This window comes from Parus major, chromosome 19 (genome assembly GCF_001522545.3).
Source record: "Parus major isolate Abel chromosome 19, Parus_major1.1, whole genome shotgun sequence".
Classification (NCBI taxonomy): Eukaryota; Metazoa; Chordata; class Aves; order Passeriformes; family Paridae; genus Parus; species Parus major.
The window spans coordinates 8,543,825-8,567,778 of record NC_031787.1 but is presented as its reverse complement, the minus strand read 5'-3'; the positions used below and the strand labels follow the sequence as shown (position 1 = coordinate 8,567,778).

The following is a 23,954-nucleotide window of genomic DNA, read 5'->3' as shown; positions in this document are numbered from 1 at the left end:
GGCATTAGAAGAGGTACAAAAGTGTTCTGTATTACAAAGAGGATTTTAGTTGTAGTTAGGATTTTGTAATGCACATAAAATGGAGTGTTAGGTTAAACTGCACAACAGACTCCAATATCTGGGAAGATAGGAGTTTCAGGAGCAGCTGAGAACACTGAAAACCATCAATTTACAAAGGTAAATCAAGTGGGAGATAAATTTTGCTGTTTGCAGACTTGGTTCATCCTTCAGAAAATATTTTTTACTGTGCTATTAATTTTAAATAATTGATTGATTTAAATTATTAATATTTGTCCTGTATTACAAAATGATGTGGCTATGATCAATAATACATTTTTTGTGAAAGGAGTAGAGTTCCTCTTGTTCATTCTTGCTCCCTGAAAACCTGTGTGTGTTTGAGTAGGGTGAGGTGCAGACAAAATGGAAATGTTGATAATGCTGCTGTTGAAAGGTTCTTTTCCTTCTTTTTTCCCTCTCTTAATCACACTGCTCCCAGCTGCTTTCATGCTGTATGACAATTTGAAGAGCCAACAGCATAGCAATTCATGTGTTGTTTGTAACTCAGGTAGTAAAACCAGAAGATGATGACTTCCAGGAATTTCAGGATGCCTCAAAGTCTGGCTCCCTGGATGACTCCTTCACTGATTTCCAGGGGGATGCAGCCAAAGCCACCAGTTCACAGCACCGGAGCAGGTACCAGGTCCTTGGTGTTTCTGTCATTTCCCTGGCCAGGGCCTAAACTTTTGATACCTGACTATGAATTTCAATTGAAACATCATTCAAACTTCAGCAATCCTGGCTTTTCCTTTGGGAGACAAGATGTAATTCTTGCTCAGGCAGGTTTTATATAACAAAATAAATAAACATGTTCCTTCTCTTTGATGGTTTACAATCAACCTTTCAAGGTCCACAAAGACTACAAAATTTCAGCCTTCTTTCCTCTTTATGCACCTCTCAGGTGTCTAATTGTAGACAGGCATATTTTCTGGGTAGGAGCTGGCTGTTCTTAGTGGCAAATGTGAGCTCTGATTACCAGGTGCTTCCTCAGCAGTGACATCAAAAGGGGATGCTCAACCCAATTGTTCTCTTACACTACAGCAAATGGCTTCTGTGTCAGAAATAGAGTTTTGCTGATGGCATAGAAGTCCAGAATGTTTTGGTTTGGAAGGGACATTAAAGATCATCAGTTTCACCTCCTACTATGGGCAAAGATACCTTCCATTAGACCAAATTGCTCCAAGCCCTATCCAGCCTGGCCTTGGACACTCCCAGGGATGTCAGTCAATGCCACATGGATCTGGAGATGCTGATTTAAGTATATCTTGTGTTAGATGTCATTTTGCAGCTGAAGCTGATCTGTTACTGAAAGTTTTGACAGAAAACTGTAAATTGCACAATGGGAAGTAGAGGATCATAAAAAAATATTTCAAAAAATGGTGTTTCTTTTTCACTGCAGCAGTTCTCTTTATTCAGTTGTGAAAGCGTTCAGATTTGAACAAAATGTTACAATGAGCTATAATCTAATTGCTTATGGAGCTTTATTTAAAAAAAAGCCATCTGTGGAGTACAGCTGATTAACCATTCCATTTGCCAAGATTGCATATCTAATAGCCTGCTTTGCAGGGATGGGAAATTTAATTATATTACCATAAGCTCTACTTTTTTTTTTTTTTTTGCCTTTGCACTGTCTGTCTGTAAGCATCACAGACCAGCATCAGCACATGTGTGCAAGTGCTTCGTTTGTGTGTTGCTTGTAGGCTGCTGATAAGGAGATTTAAATGGCTCTGGAAAGATTCTTGCTCCAGGCTGAAGAATGCAATAGAAATTCATTCAGGTTTTCAATGTGAATGACACAAACTGGAGGTAGAATGCATCATTCATATGTAAAGGATGTTGTTGTGTGGAGCTGCCAAGGTCTGATAACGGGGCTCGTGTGGAGGGCAAGCAAAGCCCTCTCCTAAATCTTCCAGCATTTGCTAACAAGGTGTTAGGTTGTTGTGGCAGTTTTACTGGATAAAATAGAGTGTGTTTATGCAAAAAGACTTGCTTGTGTAACTGTGCACTAATCCTTATTTTGCTGACTAGATACCTGCTTAAACTGATTGGCACTGACAGAAATTCAAAGTTATTATTTTCCTTCCTTTAAACAGTGACCCCACTTTATTATCTTAATTTTACAATATGTAATGAGATATAATCAGAATTAGATAAGCTGAAAGTATGGAGCTGTCAAAATCTCCTGCAGTTTTAACTCTTTACTGTATCTAGTTCTATCAGGGGAAGTTTTCAAAGATATAAATTATGCAGGAGTGATTCCTGGGGTGTGTCTGTGTGCTTGTTCTCTCCTGGGCTACGAATACTTGGTATAAAATTCTGGAGTTTTTTGTTCATGGTTTTGATAGAAATTAAAATCAAGAATGGTGCAAATTGACTTTGAACTAAAGAAATATGATTAGGTGAGATAAAGTGGGAATTTACCCAGCTGAGGTCACTTACATCAGGGGCTGGATTAAACACTCATTAAGGCATAAGCTTAGGTTTAGGAACCAAATTGTTCAGACATTATAAGAGACTCCTTTAAATAAAACCTGAAAATACAGATTTCTTCTGGATAAATTAAGAAGCTTTGCTTTTATCTCTTTTGTTTTTAGTGTTCCTTCTTTACTAATGCCAGTCCCAGGTACTAAGCCGCTCTCACCAGCTGATAAATATGCTGTGTTTAAAGGAATGGCAGCTGAGAAGCCTTCTGAGAGTGCAGCTGCTTTTGGAGGTAAAAGGACAAATACACAACAACTATGAGCAATTTAATGTACAGTTTCATATCTCTTCTTTTTGGCATTGATAAGATATTAATATTTTAAAATCAGAGCAATGGATATAATGTTTGCTGTATGAATTCATAATTGTGCTGTATGAATTCATACTTTCTCTGTGTAAATGTATTTCTTTTCTCCTCTTCTCTAGATGGAGGGGACAAGTACAGCGCTTTCCGGGAATTAGAGCAACCAGCAGAAAGCAAATACTTGGGTAAGCACTGGGGCTTTATTGTATTTTCATTATCATTTCTAGCATTTCTCTTTGAGCTGCAGAATTTCCATCTCTGCAAATCTAAAATCATGGTGGTGCTGCTTCTCAAAAAATCTTGGTAGGAAGTATCTTGAAAAAGCAGGGCAATATCCTATTGGAACAATGTGCTGATGATGGTATTCCTGGAAGGTTGGCATCTCTTCTGGGTGCTCCTGAGTTTTACTTTAAAGTAATCATGTGGTTGGAATTTGTTTTAAGTAAGGAGTCATTCATTTATGAAACCCCTGTGGTGTTTTGTGAGCTTCTCATGTTTGGAACCTCTTCAGGATTAAATACTTGCAGTAAAATGAAATAACATTTGATCTCTTTCTTTACATGTTCTAAAATATAGAAGGTTTCAGTATTTGCCTGCTATCATGGTCTGACCACTCTTAACCCTTTCACCAGCTTACATTTCTAATGGAGAAGTTTGCAATTCTTCAGTAAGTTTAGTTTGCTGTGCTGTTGCAGTTTTGATCAATGAGTAGCAATTTCAGGAATATTTATGTTGTTGCTGAGCCAAATGAATTGGTTTGGAGGGGAGGGAGAATGGAATAAAAGGTCAGGCAGTTGTGGTCCTTTACAGCCATTATTATCTTTTAAATCTTGGTTAAACTAATTTAAAGTGTGACACCGTGGTAGCTTAAGAATTAAATGGTAGTGGTGTGTTTCTAAAACAGAAAAAAAATCTATTTATTGGACACTTGTCTACAAGTAAGCATCAATACTTTAAAATTACAAGTAGTCCAAGTATGTACATGCTGGTGAATGGGTTAAATAATGTTTTCATGTTCAAAAGAAGAAAGTAATAAAATTGGCACACCAAAATATTTAATGTAAATTCAATGAAAACATCGTTACCTCGTGTTGGTTTTGTCTCAGCCATCTGGTGATCCCCCTGAAAAAGCTGCAATATTTCAGAGGGAGGAAGGGAGGAATTGCTTCCATAAAAAGCAAATACTGTAGTGGTATAAGTGAAATTCAAAATTACATTCATTGTTTGGCAAACACGAAGAGGATGAGGTGGGGAGAAGAACTTGCATGGAGGCCAAATAAGGCAGTATTGATCTCCTTTTGGATCTATTTGTCATGGTGTGTTTTGTTATTAACTCAGTGTAAAGGGAGTTTAATACAACTTGGAGGCTATTTGAGAGAATGAAGTGTTTGCTGGAGTGAAATGTAGAATCACTGACCTTGGCACTTGTGTGGCTCCTGGAAGTTGAGTTTGCAGTTCCGTGTGCATCCCGAGGCCTTTCATTTCAATGCTTTGCGTGAAACCTTCTGACACTGCATGAAATAATTTGCTTGCTTGCATGGTGTGAATGTGCTGTGTTTGTTGTGCAGGGTTTAACTGTAGTTTTCTCCCTGCTTTCATTCCCAGGAGAGAACCTTGCAGAGTTCAAGCCCACAGGAGCTGATGATGGTTTCACAGATTTCAAAACCGCTGACAGCATCTCCCCATTAGAGCCGCCCTCAAAAGACAAAACCTTCCCTGCGCCCTTCCCTCCTCTGCCTGCTCAGCCAAAACAGCCAGCACAAGCCAAGACCCCTTTGAATCTGGCAGACTTGGAGCTCTTTTCCTCTCCTGGAGAAAACAAGCAGCCATCCTTCCCACCTGCGTTTAACGCCTCAAAACCGGGCTCCTTTCCCCCCCCACCCCTTCCACCGGCCTCTGCCCAGCCAGCACCCGGCAAAACTTCAAGCTTAGCTGATGACTTTGGAGAGTTCAACCTTTTTGGGGAATTTTCTAACGGTGCATCAGCCAGTGGACAGGATGACTTTGCAGATTTTATGGCTTTCAACAACGGCGGGGGGTTTTCCGAACAAAAGCCTGATGACAAATACAATGCACTCAAGCTGGAGGCCAGCCCTGGTGCTCAGGTCGCCTCCTCAGCCAGCACAGTGAAGGGTGGGCAGAGCTCTGCCACCACTGCTACCCCCACCAAATACGACATCTTCAAGCAGCTGTCCCTGGAAGGATCTGGAGCGGGCTTCGAGGAGGCCAAGGACAGCGCGCTCTCCTCGGCAAAGAGCGATGATGACTTTGCTGACTTCCACTCCAACAAGTTTTCTTCCAGCGGCGCCGAGAAGTCGCTGGTGGACAAAGTGGCAGCTTTCAAGCAGGCCAAAGAAGACTCTGCTTCGGTGAAATCCCTGGATCTGCCTTCCATCGGCGGCAGCAGCGTGGGCAAGGAGGACTCCGAAGACGCGCTGTCTGTTCAGTTTGACATGAAACTGGCTGATGTGGGAGGAGATCTTAAGCATGTCATGTCTGATAGCTCTTTGGATTTGCCAACAGTTAGTGGCCAGCATCCACCAGCAGCAGGTGAGGAACTGGTTAGATTGCTCTGGTAACGTAGGTGGTGCAGATTGCGTGTTCTCTGTGCTCAATTACAGTATTATGCACTCGTCTTTCAGTAGTGGAAGACTCCTCAGTGTGTGTCCCCGCCAGCCACGGCCCCTCAGCAGGGCACTCTTTAGTTTTTGTCTTAGAAGACTATAAATATAAATAGCTGGAACAGTTTGAACTCCAGGCCAGTTTATTTTTGAGATTTAACATCATCATACTGGTACCTGTTCGCTATTGGCACTTAAGGGACTCAAGTGGAAAATATTCCAGTGTAAACAATGTCATTCCATTTATATCAGCAAGATGATGGCAGAGTCTCACTTCAATCTCTTGTTTTCCACAAAGCATTTGGCTTGGGGACTTCCCCTACCTGGTGCTTCCCCAGGGTCACTAATTGGGGCTGTTAATGAGAGGCTGACTAATCACCAACACCAGTGTATTCCCCTTACAGTGGGGCTCAGTCTGGGTAGCCAGGATTTTGCAGGACTGCAGTTGTAGAGTATTTCACACACCTTCCAGTGTTAAATCCCTCGTGGGAGCCATCGTGCCAAGGGGCTACAAGTGCTGGTCTCATGGCTGGGAGCTCTTGGACCTAAATTTAAACCATGGGACTTTCACTTTATCCTTATCAGGTTTCCACCTTCTTTAATTTCCCTTTATGACAGCATTCCTGAGGGAGTGAACTGATCATCTCTGACCTGATCACATATCATAAAACAAATTTCCCAAGTGTCCTGCTTTTTCTTTTCATATATACATAGGAGATAAGCTGTAGTTAAATGTTCTGTGGCCTTCAACAACATGGGAACCATTACTGTGTTCTAGGACAAGTTTTATGCAGTCAAAGGCTTTTCTGAACAGGGGGAACATACAAACTGTAAATGTAAAAGCTCTTACTGCAAGAATTGGTTATTTCCACATGAAATATTTCTTCCATTTTTTGCAGATACAGATAGAGAAAAAATATACAGTACTGTAATTTTGCATTATATGATATTTTTAAGTAGGGGAGAGAATTAAGTCGACAACTTCGATGTGGAAGATACTCTCTAACAGGGTACAAATTATCAGGAATAATTTATTAGCAAAGACATTTAATTTTCATATTACTGCTTGGGAAAACTCCAAGTTGAGTGAGCTGTCAAAACGTAGCACCAACAGTGTATTCTTGAATGTTTACTTTGGGTTTGAAAGCATTTTTTCCTAATATTTTTCTAGCCTCTTTGGGTGGTAGTTTGACTTCTGTAGCTCTTTACAGGACGTGTGCTTTTGCCACAGCAATCTATGATGAGTAATTGCTGTTTGTGGCAGGAAAGCCTCTTTTCTTTGGTTTGTTTAAAGGGGTTAGCCCTTCATGTGCTTGTTGCTAAACTTTTGAACTCTGAAGTATTGATTAGAAGCTATTTTTATTAAACTTAAACAAGTCTGTATTCTCCTATGGTGCCAAGTTAGATGTTATTCCAAAAGGGAGAGTTTTGCTCCATTTAACTGTTTGGATTTGGTAGCAGGATGTGCTCTGGACACTCTGCTACAAACACTCCTGTGCTCATGTGTTCCTTTCTGTTTGTTTGATGCATTTCAAGCTGTGAACTGCTGATGTTCAAGTCCTTTTTTTTTTCCTTTTTTTTTTTTTCAGTTTGCATCAAGTTAAAAAGCAGATTTTTTTCTTTTTTTCTCATCATTTCCTTCAATCTGTAAATCTAATGTCAAAAAGGGAAAAAGGGACAGCATCCCTTTGTCACCTGACTGCTGGGAACTGGGAGATTGTCCTGGGGAGCTGCATGTGTGCAAGCCCTGTGCCACATCTCCAGGGGAACAGCAGCAGGCCAGAGGTGCTGAGAGATGATTTGACTTTGTGACGTGCCCACACAGAGGTGTTTGTCCCTTGGCTCTGAGGTTTGACATTTGTAGCTTCCAGGTATGGGCAGGTAGGTGCCTACCCTGGGAATTAGGGAGAAATCCTTGGCTTGCTTCCCATGCCAGGGCCCTGTGGTCTCTTGAGGGATGAAAGGTTTCCAGTTTTTCTCTCTCTGAAGGGGATACAGTCTCTTTAAACTCGGCTCTTAACTCTGTGTGTGGAAGGTAGATGATACTAATGCTGCCTGATTTCTCTTGCATTTACTCCGTATAACCCTTTGAGCACTGGCTGCATGCTGTTAGTTTGAACCAGGCTGCTTCTTTTACACCAAATTTCACCAAGTTTCACTCTGAGTTGAGAGCATTTGTGTGAGCACCTGCTCCTGTTGGGTGATCTGTTCTTCCTGCCAAAGGTTGCAGCGAGAGGAGCCCTGCCCTGGGCACCCTCAAAGGGTTATCTGCTGCACTGACACACCTGTAAAGTACCTTTTTCTTTGGCATTACTGGAGATTCTCTGTATATTTTAATCAACTTCAGTTTTTTTTGCTGCTTTTTCTAATGTCTGATTTCAACTAAACATTTCCTGTGTGAATGTGCCTTTTCAGATCTGCTTTGATATCTCTCTTCTGCAAGTATTGACCTGCATGCTTTACTCTGATACCGCCCTTCCGAGCTCCTCTGTATCACTATCTTTTGTGATCTGTAAGTCCTGCTGTGTTAATAAATATTATCTTGGCATATTTTGAAAACGTGGGGATGTGTGTGATTTGTTGCAAACCAGCAATGTATCTCTTTTTCCTCAAAAATACAGAGTTTAAGGCTCTAGTATCCCCTTAAGCTGGTGGGTGCCTCTCTCTTGCAGAACAGGGTGTGGGTGAGCTTCTTTCTCCTCTTCCAACGCTTTGACCTCGCTCCCTGTGACCTTCTGAATCTTTACATATCAGCCTAAATAATATTTTTCCAAAGGTCTGTGTTTGAGAGGGATGGAGTGGAGGAAACGTGTGGTGGCAGGGCTGTTTCTGTGAGTTGGCACTGAAAAACTGTGTTGCTGTCTAGACTTTTATGAGTAGAGGCCCACTCAATAATATTTTGATATTTATTTAGCTAATCCAGTGTGAGTTAACCAGAACCCCAAAGTAAATTTTCCATTTGGGAAGTTCTGCCTTCTAAATATTGAAACTTTCAAACATGAATGACAGCTGCAAATTCGTGGCATGCAATTATGTCACTCCAAATTCCTCCAGCTCCTGAGCCACTGACAGCTTGGGATTAGCATCAAATTAGCAGATGAGGTAAAAAGCTAAAAATAACTGAGATGTGGAATAGTTAAAATGTTGTGAGGTTTTGGAGTTGCCACAAGAGCAGAAACCAGCCCAGGAAGTAGAATGTGGCTTTTCCTCTTTACACCAAGCTGGAAAGACTTTAAAAGGGAAAAAAAGAAAAAGGAAGCAAACCACAACACCCCTCCTTGGTTCTGGAGATTAGTAGGTCATGCCTAGCCCTGAAGATTTTTAAACCAAAGCTTTGAACATAAAGCTGAGATCTAATTCTGCAGGGCTTGTGCAGTTTGTGTTTGTTCAGCCAAATCATCCCTGGAGGAGGGAGAGGAACATTTTTATTATGTTTTTGTCCAGACTTGACAGTCAGATTGACTTCCTTGCCCTCATTTGGGTTAATTCTGCACACAGAAGAGCTTATCCACCCTGGTTTATCCCGGGAAGGCTCTGACAGGGAGGGTGTGGATGTGTTTGCCATGGCCTTCCCAGGGGCCTCTCTGTGATTGACTCCCAGTGTCAGCTTAGGGGTTTTGTTTTGCTGTGAAATGTTGTTTATCATGATATTTTCAAAATAACCAGCAAATCCTGTAATTCCACAAGGTTTGGAGCATTTTCTCTCCTATTTCCTTCATTTTAATTTATCTTACAGTCAGCATTCTTGACGGTTTCCACCTTGGCTGCAGCCATTCTCAAATGGGAATAATTCCCCATTGTTAGCTTTTCCAGGCTTCCCCAGGTGAGAAATGGGCTTTGGATTTTTCTGGTTGCTGACAGGCAGGACACTGATAGCACAACTCTGTGTTCCTGCAGTCTCATCTCCTTTGAGCAGGTGGAGCCCCTCTGGAAGCAGAGAGCAGGTGGTGCCTGTCCCCTGCAGGCTCTGGGTGGCTGCTCAGGCTGCAGGGGATGTTCCCAGGGGAACAGCACTGGTCTGGGAACAGAGCTCCACCACCTGTGTCACCCTAACAACCACAACGTCACACCACAGCCAGATTTATTCATCAGACTTTAATATCCACTGAAATACAGAAATCTGAAAGTCTCCTATGCTGGCTGAAATCCCTGAATTTATTCCAGTGTCCCTGAATTGTCTTTCTCAGTTTTCTTCAGACAGTCACTAATGCTGTCAAGGGTTTTCCTTAAATGATTAAACTGTTGACATTGAAGGCTCCAGCTTGTAATTAGCCTCCAGCCATAACTTAATCCTTGGTAGATGAAATAAATTATTATAGTTGGCTCAAATCAGGGGTGGCAAGTTTTTGTGTAGATGAGATAAGACTGGGAAGCAGTATTTTATCTGTATTTCATCCTGCTGTAGGTTCCTTGCAGCCAGTGCTTTGCCTTGGCTGGCTCCTGCCCTGCTCCCAGGTGATGATCAGGCAGCTTGGACTTTGGGTTCCACATTCTTACTTTTCATTCTGCTCACTAAATTGTTTTAGGACTGCTGGAGCTGTTAACACTGACTGAACACAGTGTATTTCCTGTAATATAATATTCCTAGGAAAAGGTTTATTCACTGGAGTGATCCTTCTGGAATTATCCAAAAAAAAAAATCAAATGTACAGAACTGAACCATTACATTTCACCTCTTCAGATGTTTCATGTCTGCCTGAGAATTCACACACAGAGAATCTTGACTCCTAGTTTGTGAATAATTAAATTATTGTTCTGCCTCCCCTGTCCTGACCTATTGATTGCAGATCAGTTCAGGATTCCCCCTGGAGCCTGCTGCTGATCCTGCCTGTGCCTGAGCCAGGACTGGATCAGCAGTGCCCTGACCTGGGCCTTTAGGATGTGTTGGCAGCTCAAAATCTTAGCAGTTATCAAAGGAATAATTCCCAACGGGATGTGAGTGTGCAGATCCTCGGGGTGGGACCATCTCTCCTCCCTTTCTCTCCCAGGGAGTGCCGGAACAATGCGAGGCTCAAATCTTTGCTGGTTTTTGCAGTCAACACAAAGTGAAGGGAAGGCAGAGGTTGCCTGGTAGCTGGTGGTATTTGCAGGATTCCAGGATTAATTACAGCTGGCTCACGTGTTGGAGGTGGTTCTGGCTCTCTCTTTCATGCAAAGCTTTCATTTCTCTTCTTTAAACAAAAACTTGAGAGCTCAGGGTGTGGGCTGTGGTGATAAATCACCGACCCCTCTGCAGGCGGCTCCTTTCACCTCAGAGCCTTCTTCCAGTGCTGGGAGCAGGTGATCTCATCTCTGTTTCCCCTCTGCAGGCTGCTCTGCACCTTCAGAGCTCGATGTCTTGGCTGTGTGCAGGGGCTCAGCTCTGGATTTGGGATGCTGGCGTGGCCAAAGTGGCAGCTGCAGGAGGGTCCTGGGGAGGATGACACGCTGGCCCTCACTGGCCCGTGGCAGTGGCCATTGAGCCCCAGCACTGTGCTGTGTGTTTCTTTGGTTTTTCATTAGCCATGGATGTGGGTGATGCCTGGGAATCAGCCCAGGGCCTGCCCTCCCCTTCCAGTGAGATGTGTAAACCGAGGCAGAAATGTTTTGTTAGAACGGTTTCACCCTCGGGCTGCTGGGGCTGGAGCGAATAGAGAGGACAGCTGGGAAGGCAGCTTGTTCCCACAGTGGCTCTGTTAAAGCCCAGTGTGCCAGCCCATGGTGTTCAGCACCAGGATCTCAGCCCCACTGAGGCTCAGGGAGAACATTTTGTGGTCTGGGTTTGCTGTCCCTGCAGCCGGACCTCGGGCGCTGTGCAGCGGCTGCGGCTCTAACCCAAACTGACAATTGTTCCTGGTGGAAAACAAATGCCAAATGTAGGACAGGAGGGCTGTGCTGGGGAGGGGGTTCATGCTCTAATGAAACTGCCCAGCCCCTGGCTCCGTGTGCCTTCGCTGGGGATCAGGCTCAGTGTGGAAAGATCAGTGGGGTGGGAGCAGCCAGAGCCCCCGGGCACTGCAGGCTCTGATCTCACACCTGCCCCTGGCAGGGAGAAGAACCTATTGGGCCATGTAATCACCAGGTGAGTATAAATGTTTGGAGCTTTCTGCAAAATAATTGGATTTTCTCTAGACTTAGCTTTTACAAACTATTTATTCAGTTAAAACATGATCTCTGCAATATCCCTGTCAGTGCTGGCACCTGGAAGTTTGACGAGTCGGCCGTGCGGCGCTGCAGGAGCCCTGATAAGCTCCAACAGGATTTCTAGGCTTTTTTAGATCCTTGCAGCACATTTTTATATGTTATTTGTATCAAAGCACGAATATAAAATTAAAGTGTATTAATACTTTATCAGAGGAATGGAAAAGTCAGCCCAGTCTTCTGTGTGGTTGGATTTGATAAGATGAAATAACGCATTAAAGGTGTTTGAGTTGTAACATTTATATTTTGATTGTAGATTCTGCAGCCAGAAAACTCAACTGGTGATCTGTGCAGCCTGGACTGGCCAGAAACTCATTTTTTTTTTAGTGTTTCTTCACTCCCATAGTGGCATGGTGACTTTCAGCTTAAAATGTAAGACGGCATTTAAAGGTCAAGGCTTACATTCATTGAACAGAGAAATTTTTGTACGAAATGCTCAGGTATTTTCCAGATTTATTTTTGTGCAAACTCCAGTTTAAGCCTCAGTGAGACAACAATTCACTGTGTTTGTTCTTGCAGTTCCTCCACGCTCTCAGCAAGTTGTTCTTAGGCGGCATAGAGAGTTTGAGGTTTGAACTTCAGCTCCTAATTGTGGGGGTTTGTTTCAGATGTGGATGACTTAAAGGGTGGCCCGTTTGGAAGCTGTCACAGTGGCTCTGCAGTCAGCAGCCTGGCGAGCTACGACTGGTCCGGCTCCGACAGGGACGACGTCCAGCAGGGCAAGAAGCTCTCGTGCTTCGCCCAACCCGCGGGGAGCAGCTCCTCCACGGCCACCTCTGTCCTCCAGAAGAAGGAGACCTTGTTTGGCAGCTCAGAAAACATCACCATGACAACGGTTTCCAAAGTGACAACCTTCTCCAGCGAGGATGCTTTGCAGGATGTTTCCTTCGCAGCCTTCGCAAACTTTAAGGACTCCGGGCCGGTCTCGAGCGCTCCGAGCGACGACGATGTCGGGGACTTTGGGGATTTTGCCAGACTTCCCTCGGATGCTCAGGAAGCTGCAGCAGCTGACACAGCCCTGGGTGCTGATTTCCTCGCTGGAGGCTCCTCTGAGCTGCGGAGGGAGGCCACAGATGACTTCGGAGAGTTCCAAAGCGAAAAACCAAAAATCAGCAAGTTCGACTTCTTGGTGGCAACTTCCCAAGGCAAGGTGAAATCCAGTGAGGAGATGATCAAGAGTGAGCTGGCCACCTTTGACCTGTCTGTGCAAGGTAAGCCTGCCCACAGTGCAGGAACCTCATGATGCATGTGCTTATCAAAGGCTGATTTTGCTAATTGAATTATAAATTAGCTAATGGGGGTTGTTCCGGAGGCTGCTGGAAACGACCTGAATCTTCTCATTGATTTCTGTGGCATTTGGAGCAGGTCTTTTTCTACAAGGAAAATATTTGTTGTGCCAAAAACCTGTAGGAATTGGGGGACTGGGGAAATCTGCAGCAGTCACTGAGTAAAGAGAAATATTTGTTCTTCTGGAGGAACGGGACAGCCCTTGCTGCCACTTCATTCATTTTAAATAGCCTGGGTCTTCAGAGTGAAGGAATAACTTTTTACAACCTGACCTTTTAGGGTCTCACAAGAGGAGCCTGAGCCTGGGGGACAGAGAAATCAGTCGCTCCTCACCTCTGCCAGCTCTGGAGCAGCCCTTCAGGGACCGGTCGAACACCCTGAGCGAGAAGCCAGCCCTGCCCGTGATCAGGGACAAGTACAAGGACCTGACTGGGGAGGTGGAGGTAAGGAGCTGTCTGAACACACCTGAGCTGGCACTGGCATCAAGGGCCTTCTGTATCCAACTTTTTGGGGCTTTACCTGTTTGGATATGGGTGTGACTGTGAGGTGGTGCCCAGGTGCAGTTGGATGTTGTGAGTGGAACCTGGAAGTTTCTTCTCTCACGTCTTTAAAGGGAAGTGGGAAACACAGAATGTTGTCTGAAACACAGAATCACTTGACCTTGCAGCCTAAGCTTATGACTGGAAATTAGTTACAGTTTAAATCTAATCCCAGCTTTGGCAGAGACCTTTTGCTTTGGGAAATGGCATCACTTTTTGGCTGTGTGGTAGTTATTTCTCTTGCTTATCCTGAGAAGAGATGGGAAAAAGACTCAGATTAAATTCTGCTAATCCCCACTGCTAGAACAGCAGACTGTAACAAATGTGTCAGGAGGAGGTGTGTGCAATGAAACCTTTTACCCACTCCTGTATGTTCTCCTTTTGAAACTCATTCTCACTCCCAGAAATCAAATTTTAGAGTTCAGGTGCATAGAGAATCTTGAAAGAATGGGGAGAAATTAGAAACAGATCAGTTAGAAGTTCACACTGCTGATCTGCAAATAATCTCTTAAAATACCTGTCTGCTGTGTTTCTGTTGTGTAGGAGAGAGGGAGGGAAATGTGTGTAGAAACAAGACTGAGCCTGTCCTTCTCTTTGCTCTAGGAGAGCGAGAGGTATGCCTACGAGTGGCAGAGGTGCCTGGAGAGTGCCCTGCAGGTGAGTGTGGCACTTCCTCCTCCTCCAGATCCTTCTCTTCTCCCTGCAGGACCTGCCTCACTCAGTGTTTGAGACCAACAGGCAGACAAAGTGTGGGAATCAGCCCTGGGAATTGCAGTTTTTAAACCAAAAGCTGCCACCTCCTCAGCTGAACACCCAGCACTGATCTCTCTGTCACTGGGGATTAATTTGGCTTTTCCCTGAATATTCCAGCTCTCTGGTTAGTGGGGTGGTGCCGTGTTTGGGTGCCCAGTGTTGTGTGTTCAGGGCTCTGGTACCAGTGCCTGGCTCCTCAGGGCTTCCTGAGGGACAGAATTTGTTGATGAGCCCAGGGACCATTCATGTGCTGCTGTCAGACATTTCACAGCCAGATCAGGGCTCCTTAACATTTCCTCTTTGCATTTGAGTATTAGAGAGCCCAAAGTGTGAATGCTCATATTAAATTAGACAGCAAGGCAAGCATGCCCTTAAAACTCTTTATTTTGGTAATGAAAATATTGGGGGGAATACATTAAGGTTTTAAATGTTCATACTTTCCCCTGATCCACTTGAGCAGGAGTTTATAAGAACATGTGATGGAGTGTGGCAATCATTCCTTGTTTAATTTGTCTCCTTTTCTGAATAACAGTTTCTGCTGGGGGCAATCTTGTTTGTAATGATTATTTAAAGATAGAAACCCCATCATTTTATGAAATTCATTTCCACCAGGTCATAAAGAAAGCAAACGACACCTTAAATGGAATCAGCAGTTCATCTGTTTGCACTGAAGTTATCCAGTCTGCTCAAGGCATGGAATATTTACAGGGTATGTTTTAATTTTCCATGTGTTTTACACTCAAAGTTCTTCCCTAAAAAACAGGAATATAGAATCACTCTTCCCCAAATGGCATTATTTTTTATCTTCATCTTTGCCTGCATCTGAATAATGAAGAACTCTTCTGCCAGATAAACGTAACTCCAGCTTTGAACTAACCAACCCTCCATGGCCACCCCTCCTGTGCCACTCTGCTTTTGCCATTTGTGAGCTCAGGGCTGGAGATCCAGTTAAATCTCTGCAATCCTCACCTGTTTTACATCCACAGGGGTTGTTGAAGTCTACAGAGTAACAAAGAGGGTGGAGCTGGGCATCAAAGCAACTGCTGTTTGCAGTGAGAAGCTGCAGCAGCTGCTGAAGGATATTGATAAAGTGTGGAACAACCTGATCAGCTTCATGTCCCTGGCTGCTCTAACGGTAAGACCCAAATAAGCTGCCTGGTTGCTAAAACAAATGTCATAATTTTATTTAAAGAAGCTTTGCAGGGTCTGCTGACTTGACAGTTTGTGTTTCTTCTCTTGCAAAATGGAAATTAATTTATTTGTGAAAGCCAGTTTAAAACCCTCTAAGAAAACTGCTATTTATGCAGGAACATGATGTTGTCTTACTTAGTACCTTAATGGTTTAGGTGAATTCCTGGGTGTCTCTGGACATCTCCAATGAGGCAAATTTAATAAAATCCAAATAAACCGTTTTGCAAAGCCAGAGTGACATGGACATGTCTTGTTTTTTAATATCCTTGCAATTGGCTTTAATGCTCACAATTCCATTACCCACAGTGGAGCAACACAGGAACAACTAAACTGTTCTCCCTTCTCTCTGCATTTGGAAATGCCTGAGTTTGTTTTGGTTCCTGCCATAGACTAAACAGCTTTTCCTGCTCTGCAGTGCCTGGAAAAGCTCCCAGACAGCCTGGTAGGAGCTGGAGAGCTTTGGACACAGCTGGGTGAGGGATGGTCTGAGGAGTGGCCCTGTAGAGCAGGAGCATCCCATGGGAATGGGGGTGAATCTCTGCAGAGGAGCTGGGATGGAGAGGGGCACACAGAGGTGCAGAACAGACACAAACAGAAGGCAGGAAAACCACCCTGCCATTAAACACCTTGTGGGGTTTGTGTTGCAGGAGAGATACAATGTGCAAAATTGCTTCCTTTAACCATTGAAAACCTCCTAATTTTGGGGAATCAGCCATCTGTGTGTGCTTTACATGGACTGACACAGTGGATCCCTTTGACTCAGTGCATATCCAGGAGCCTTTGGGATCAGCACATCCCACCAAGCATCACTGAGCAGATCATTACCATGGGGAGGTTTCCACTGAGCATTTTAATTTGTGGCTTCCTCCTTGCACTGCAGCTGTGCCCACAGAAGGTTTTTCATTCCCAATAAACACTCATTTATAAGTAAGGCTTGGAATTCTTGGTTTCTGCTCGAAATATCCATCTCCAGCTCACTGTCAGTCCCTGCAAGGCAGGTATTATAAGTGATCAGTCAGTTCCTTTTTACATACCTTTTGCACATTTTAAACCTCCCCAGATATTTTGGTGATGTCCTGTGATGCACAGAGCCTGCCATCTTAGGAAATTTATCTCCTCAGCATTTTACTGCCTGGCAGAAGATGTTGGTAGACCTGGATTCATCTGTTTGAACTCTGGCATTGTTGATAGGAACAATCCCCAAAAGCTATCAGGATCTTCTCCTAATTTAAACAGGTGGATTAAAACACAGTTGCTAAAGTGCTTTTCCTTGGAAGATTACAGGGATTACCTGAAAGTCCAAAGCTTGGCCCTGTGTTCTCTGAGCCACAGCAGCTCCTGGCTCGTGGCTCCAGCTAAAGTTTAAGCACATCAGGAGCTGCAAGCAGTGACTTCTCACATGCACACACAGTCCAGAGCTGAACTTACCAAAAACCAGGGACTCATGGCTCCTGTAATTCTGCAGATCACCCTTTTTCTTGCTTCTCTTCCCCACGGGGTTCACTGGAAGGGGTGGAGCCCACACTTCTGGTGTTACAGTCACGGATCCTAAATGATGCAGAAGTGCCAATTAACTGCAGAGAAGGATTCCAGATCCCAGACATGTGCTTGGAAAGGTTAATTTTATCTTTTAAAGGATTTTGTTACAAGGTAATTTTATGCACAGTCTTGTGGTTTTTCACAGCAAATTGCAGGATGACCTTCTCATTTGTTTCACTCATGCATTTGGTAAACAAATATTAGAGTGCCTTTATTAATTTGATTGATCTACTTAGAGATTAAAGGGTGTTTTTTTTTTTCAGGATTCCAATTATTCTCCAGCCATTCAGCAGGGCAGCGTGAGCAGCATACCCAGAGTGTGGATTAAGACACATGGCCTGGGATCACAGCATTTTTTAAGCTCATTTCTAGTCATTGCTTTTATTTGCATTACTGTTTTCATGCAAAATTTGAACAGTTTTATATCATCCTGATGCAGTATTTTAATTAATCATTTATCCTGGGGCTGAAATGTGAGGTTAAGTACTGGAAAAATGACCACATTAATTTGTTATTTAGGGGCTTGTTCTCCCACCCTTTGCCTCTCTCTAACCTGATCATGTTGTGGCTGATGGCCTGAATTCCATGGTTTGGTTAACCTTACTATCCCATTTTGTACTGCTCTGCCATACTGTAGGTTCAAAAAAAACCCCAAAAAGGGAAAACCAGCTGCCCTTTTTTGCTGAGGCAATACCAGGGAGTCCAGGACTGAGCCCTGCTGCAGCCACGTCCCCAGGGCTGGCTGGGAGAGCTCCCTCCCACAGCTGCACAAACACCTGCAGGTGCTCTGTTTGCCTTCCCCCAGTTCCCAGTGCATCCCTTCAGATGTGAGAATGTGCAACTCAAGAATTCCTTCCTTTGTAGCTGAGGCCTTTTAAAGGCTTTGAGAGTTATGAGTTTGTGCTGATGGAGATGGCAATTCCACCCTGACAGCTTTGGTGACTGTCACCCCTGCCGTGCCATGTGACAGCTGGCTCTTGGTGCTCAGTAATTTTCATCATGTCTGAAACTTTCTCAGGCACTGAAAATGCCAAATGTTCCTGTCTCCTTTCTTTAGCCAGATGAAAACTCCCTGGATTTCTCTTCTTGTATGCTGCGCCCAGGGATTAAGAACGCCCAGGACCTTGCCTGTGGAGTGTGTCTCCTAAACGTGGATTCCAGAAGCAAAGTAAGTGTGCTGCTTAAACTCCTTTGAACCTACAGTTTGGGCTTCCATTTATAGAATCCCAGACTGGTTTGGGTTGGAAAGGACCTTCAAGCTCATCCAGGGCCACCTTCCACTAGCCCAGGTTGTCCAGCCTGGCCTTGGACACTTCCAGGGATGGGTGCATTGAAAAAATGCTCATGCTCATAATTTGTAAACTCTTTCCTCTAGAGGGGTCTCAATAAAATCTTACAATTGAATGTCCAGTGTTCCTTGGGCTTTGGTGTGACACAGCTGTGGAGAAAGGGTTGAGTTTAATTGTTTGTAATAGGCAAGAAACTGGGATATTAAGATTTCAAAAAGCATACGTATTTTTTTAACAAATTAAAGTATTTTAATGACTTTTCTTCATGAAATGGCTCGCCAGAGGGGACTGCTGCCCCTAGCAGAGCTGGGAGGGACTCCCAGGACATGTGCAGAGTTGTGCCAACCAGTTAAAAATAGAGGCACTTTTCCTGACTTTTTGGTTTCAACGTTATTTCAGAAAGAAGAGAAACCTGTGGAAGAACTTCCCAAAAAAGTATGAACCTGTAAAAAACATTCTTTCTAGACTCATTCTTCTTGAGTGTGGAAGGCTGAGCTGCTGATGGGCTCTCAGCTGTCATTCTCAATTGTATCAATCATTAATCCTCTTCTCCAGTCATGTTTTGTGGCTGTTAACTCTTGATCTGATCAACTAACATGCTCCAGAGCCTCCCCCTGTCTGTCTGCATGCCTGTGCCTTGTGCCCAGCTCTCTGGTTTTGTGCTCCTTCTGTTGTGTGGTAGAAAATCCCTCAGTTCCCAAATTTTGTGCTGCCTGTGTGTCTGTAGCAAGAGAGGGGGGATTTCAGGGGCTTTGTGCTAGAAATATTGACTTTTGGCTTTGTGTAGCAGGCAGTGGCATTTTTAGAAATCTCTGCAGGAAATCCAGGGTGTGGAGAGCAGGGCTGGGATATTTTTTTAAATGGAGAGCTGTGAGGCATTGGAAAGTATCTCCTAGCAACAAACAGCGAGGTGGTTTCAGCCTGTTCATGGCTTCACACGCTCAGAGGCTTCTATTGTAAAGCAGCTTCAATTAACAGGAGGAAGTAGATCAAATTCAAGCTGAAATAACACTAATAGCAAGAATTGCACCTGCCTAACCCACAGCCAGGCTGGAGCCAGGGAAATAAATGCAGGAGCTGTCTGCTGGCAAGCAGGACAAGCTTTTCCTTCGGTAGGGAGGTGGAACAGAACCAGAAGATGCAGGAAACAAGGTGAGTTAGCTGCCAGGGGTCAGGCCAGGGCTCCCTTCCTGCAGGTGTGGGTTGGCTCAGGGGTGATGGCTGAAGGTTTTGTCCACCTGCGACTAAAATCAGATAGATGAGGTGGAGGGCTCAGGGGAGAGTCCTGAGCTGTTTTCCACTCTAGGTTTAGACCCTGGAGGGGATCAGACTGTCACACTTGTTTCAATTCTTCCTGCAGGCCTTTAATTCTGAGACAGATAACTTCAAGCTGGCGTACGGAGGGCACCAGTACCACGCCAGCTGTGCCAACTTCTGGATCAACTGCGTGGAGCCCAAACCTCCAGGGCTCATCCTGCCAGACCTGCTCTGAAAGCAGCTGCTCTGCAGGTGGAGCTTTGGGTCTAATCATGCAGGGCTTGGGGTAACTGCTGTGGTGGAGAGGCTGGAGCTGGGTTTGAAACGTTTGGGGTTGGTTTTTGGTCCAAAAATCAGCGGATTAAAGCCTCTGTTACAGATGGTGAAGAACTCACTTCTAATGGCCAAGGTTTCAGAAATAACTGGAAAATATGTAGTATGGGAAAAAAAATAGAATTTCAGTCTTTCTGAAGATGAAAACGTTATCCTGTGTAAAAGCAGCCATGTGCATAAACCTGGGAGAGGCTGGCATGGAGCTTCCCAGAGAATCTGGAATGCTGGGCTGATTTGCATTGAAACAACCACTTAAATACTTGAAGTCTGTATTTGCAAGCAAATCTTTTCCTTAACGTTTTTAGGACATGGACCTTGATGTTCTTTAAGTATTTGCTGCTGTGATATCACAGCACATGAGTCACAGCAGCATCCAAGGCAGAATGAATTATTGACTCAAGGAGAAGCTGCTGGGTGTTTGTGCTTCCACTGCTCTGTGTTGGAAGTTGTGCTGGATGCAGAACTGGTTAGTGCTGGAAGGTGAGGACTGGAAAACTGCTGTCATTTTCCCTGTGCTATGTTCTATAGTGCAGGCAGCTGGAGTTTAAAACTCATGGTCTTTGTCGTAAATACAGATAAATTTCCCTGGATTAGTCCTGAGCCCCAGGTAGGATTTTGTCTCTCCTGACCTTTTGGGAGCTGTGTGGCTGCAGCACTGCTGAAAGCTGGACTCTGCTGATGCAGCACATCTGCTGCTGTGTAGATTCTTTCCCTTTTTTGGCTGTGGAGATGCTGTTCCTGATGGGATGGGATGACTGTGTGTGGCTCCTGCAGTCTGCTGCTACCTGTAGCAACGTGTTCCTGTGACTCAGAGCTGGCAGCACAAGGTGGCCCGTGGCTCCTGCAGCAGGAAGTGGGATTTAACACCCAAAGGGATTTAACCCTGGGATTTGGTGGTCTCAGCAAGCTGTGTTTGAAGCAGGCATTGTGTCCCTGCTGGTTTGTGGCTTTTGCAGGTGCCTCTCTGGACAGGTTTGTGTCACAGACTCTCACTGAATGTTACCTGTACATCTAAAGTACCTGGCTCCTCCTTCAGATCCAGTATCCAGAGGAGAGTGCAGTCCATGGAGTGCTGGTTACAGGATTTTAAACCTGTGTTACAAGAGTCATCCCACAACCCTGTCTAGGTCTGCAAGGAATGAAGTGGGGTGTGAATCCATAGGGTGCAACTTTCTCCTTCATTCTTTGGCTTAGTCTCTCAGATCTGTCCCTTTCCTCCAGAGATCTCAACAGCTTCTCCAAGTTAATCCTGCCCCATTACAAGTACCTGACACTGACCTGTGGTTATTTGCTGAGACAGAAATTACAATGAGGAAAACGATGCTTTGTATTTAAAAAACAAACAGGATTAGTTATACGAAACTATTAATTAGCCCAAATGAAAGAATCTTGGCTCAGAGGTGTCTGGCTCCTTCCTTACACCAATTACAATAAATCTCCTTGCTGCCTCAAATTAGCTCATTCATGAAATAAAGCACCGTGTGCCTCCAGCTCCAGCTGATCCAGAGGCAGATTTCCCGTGCTGTGCTTCCCACATCCTGCCCAGGGATTTCCAAAAAAACAGGGAAGCAACTCCTTGCTGGGGCTGCTGTGCCCCTCACCAGTGTTCCCACAGGAGTCTGGGGACAGGGAGCCACTGGCAGGGATTCTCCAGTGGGAGAGGCTGGTGCTGAGGGAACGCTGTGTTGGGAAAAGGGAATTTACTGTCAGCCTGGTTTTGCACCACAGCTCCCCAACACTTTGCTAGAGAGGAATTTTTTCTCCTAATTAAAAGAAAATGCCACAAATAAGAGGTTGTGGTGTGAGATTTAAAGCACCAGCTGTGCTGTCACAGGAGCACCTTCCAGTGCTGTTTTTTCTGTACCTGTTAGCAGCTCAGCCCCTCTCTGAGCTGCAGCCAGCGTGTCTTTTGGCCCATAAAAAATGGGATGGACATTTACAATTCCAACTGCAGCAGAGCTCACTGAAGGGTGACACTGCTGCTCTCCTGTTCCCACAGCAGAGAGAGCAGCAGGCACCATCCCTGTCTTTGTGGGGAGCAGGAAGGGCTCTGCTCCATCAGCTGTGGGAGCACAGGGAACGTTTGCACGGAGATCCCCTCGATAAAGGCATTGCACAAGGAGGATCAGCTGCAGCTCCCAGTCATTCCAATGACTCACTGGAGCATTCAGCATCCTCTCGGATGTTGTTGCCAGCCAAAGCCCAGTGTCCTTCCAAGCTGTATCCAAGGTGACAGGATTGTCACAGCCCACCTTCCCCCACTGCAGGCCCCTGGACACGCTGCCTTCCCCTTGCTTGTGTCCAATTGCAGGCCTGTAACTCCTTTTCCTGCATGGGTTCTCTCACTGGAGAAGAGAAACGAGATTTTCTTGGTTTTTTTTTAATCTATGTGTAGATAGCTAAAAGGGGCTGCCTTGGCAGTGACCTGTGCAAAGTGGGGTTTCTGTCCCTGTGTATATTTGGAGTTCTGAGGAATTATTTGCTCGGTTATTTAATGTATTTATGGCTTAACCCCATTGTGTTCCTGGTGCTTCTGTGCCGTGGCAGCTTCTCCTGGTGCTGGGGGCTGCTCCAGCCTCCTGCCTGCCCCTCCCTCCTCGTGCTGGGCTGAGTCCCTGCAGCCCTCCCGAGGTCACCTGTGCCCTGGGGATTGTCACCCCCTGCACTCACCATCCATCCCAAGGACTTTTCCTCCCTGGCAGCAGCTTCTCCTCGCTGGGTTTGGTGGGAACAGCTCCTTGCCTAAAATCCCTGCAGGCTGTGGGAGTGAGGGTGAAGTTCAGCCCCAGGCTGAGCAGGAGCTGATGGAAACCCATGGAATGCTCCCAGTCCTGTCAGCTGCGTTGGGAATCATAAACTTGAAACAAAACCTGCCTTTCCAATAAAAGCTGCTATTGTACAAACTGCTGCTTTGGATTTACTTTTTAATTCTGCACCTGTATTTAATTCCAGCTCTCGGTGTTAAAATAGGAATGTCATAATTTTATGAAGAAGAGTGATCAGAAAACTCTTTCTATTGTGATTCTTCTCCTGCCCTCTGGGCAAATGTTGTTTTTCTTCCAGAAGTGGTTTTGTGATTATTAGTTGGAGCTGTTTGGGTTTGTGCTGGAGTTTCTGCTGATATTTCAAATCCAGTGAGAATAAGTGTTATTAATTGACTTTAGTACCTTGTTTACTCCCTTAATTCCTGCAATGATTTATAAATCCTGTGTTGAGATTCAAACCTGGTGTTCAATAAAAAGCTTGTTTCATATCTGACCAGCCTGGGAAACTGAAATATTTATATCATCATGTAAGTGAAACCTGCTCTGTGGCTGGGATGGGAAAGATGTCTCACCAAATACTGGAAGATATAAAACATTTTTCAGACAAGACACCATTTGGGAAAGCCTGTGGGGAGCAGAAGGGGTGTTCCCCTCAAAGCCAGTGGGTGTGCTCAGAGCAACCCAAGCTAAACCAGGGCTCTCTCTTTGGTTTCTGTGGATTTGAGAATGGAGAAAAAACTGGATTTTGAGGGGGAAAACACTTGAATAAAATCTTTTGTTGTAGCGATTACAAGAGGAGCTGTTGCAGTGAAATCTCCACAAGCACTAACACTGTAATAACCTTGAATGGAGATTTCAGGTGAATTCTTTGTTTCCTCAGGTGCTTTATTAGGCAATTTGATTTTTTATAGGTCTAATTTTCCCTTGTGTTTAAAGTCAGACGTTGGTGCCCTCTTGGCTGAACATCAGCATCTCCCTCTCCCCTCAGTCCTCGGGCAGTGTGTGTATAAAGTCTATAGAATAATTCAAAGTGGAGAATTTTTCACCTTCCATTTTTTATGCCAAAAATGCTGTTAAACCTTACTTTGCCCATTTTTAGGTAGTTTAATTTTGTAAGCAGATTTCAGTTTTTAGCATTTTTTTCTCTTTAAAATGTCATGTGTTGGAATGTCTCCAGGCCAATGATTAATTTTGATTTTCACTCTCTACTTCCTCACCATTTCCCTGGCTGAAGTTTAACTCCTGATAAATCAGGGACATGAGTCTCCTGTGTCTGCCTGCCACTGGAACTGGGATCCAGCCATGCAACCCGAGCTGGGAGCAGCTGATGGCAAACCTCACCTTTATTTCAGTGGGGC

At 44.6% G+C, this 23,954-nt stretch overlaps 1 protein-coding gene across 7 annotated transcripts in view; it reads left to right on the top strand.

The window, feature by feature from the left end:
- The window catches only part of SYNRG (synergin gamma), a 32,623-nt gene extending 9,534 nt beyond the window's left edge, over nt 1-23,089 (top strand). For 5 of the 7 annotated variants that reach the window (XM_015646568.2, XM_015646567.2, XM_015646564.2 and 2 more), the window contains 12 exons: nt 566-693; nt 2,652-2,770; nt 2,965-3,027; nt 4,448-5,392; nt 12,252-12,854; nt 13,210-13,373; nt 14,073-14,126; nt 14,835-14,931; nt 15,209-15,357; nt 18,010-18,120; nt 18,641-18,676; nt 19,602-23,089. In XM_015646568.2, the coding sequence (XP_015502054.1) occupies nt 566-693; nt 2,652-2,770; nt 2,965-3,027; nt 4,448-5,392; nt 12,252-12,854; nt 13,210-13,373; nt 14,073-14,126; nt 14,835-14,931; nt 15,209-15,357; nt 18,010-18,120; nt 18,641-18,676; nt 19,602-19,733 (2,601 nt within the window). In that variant the 3' untranslated portion in view covers nt 19,734-23,089. The remainder of the gene's footprint in view (nt 1-565; nt 694-2,651; nt 2,771-2,964; nt 3,028-4,447; nt 5,393-12,251; nt 12,855-13,209; nt 13,374-14,072; nt 14,127-14,834; nt 14,932-15,208; nt 15,358-18,009; nt 18,121-18,640; nt 18,677-19,601) is intronic. The other 2 variants (XM_015646571.2, XM_015646566.2) reach the window with 1 other exon arrangement.
- The last annotated feature ends 865 nt before the right edge of the window (nt 23,090-23,954 follow it).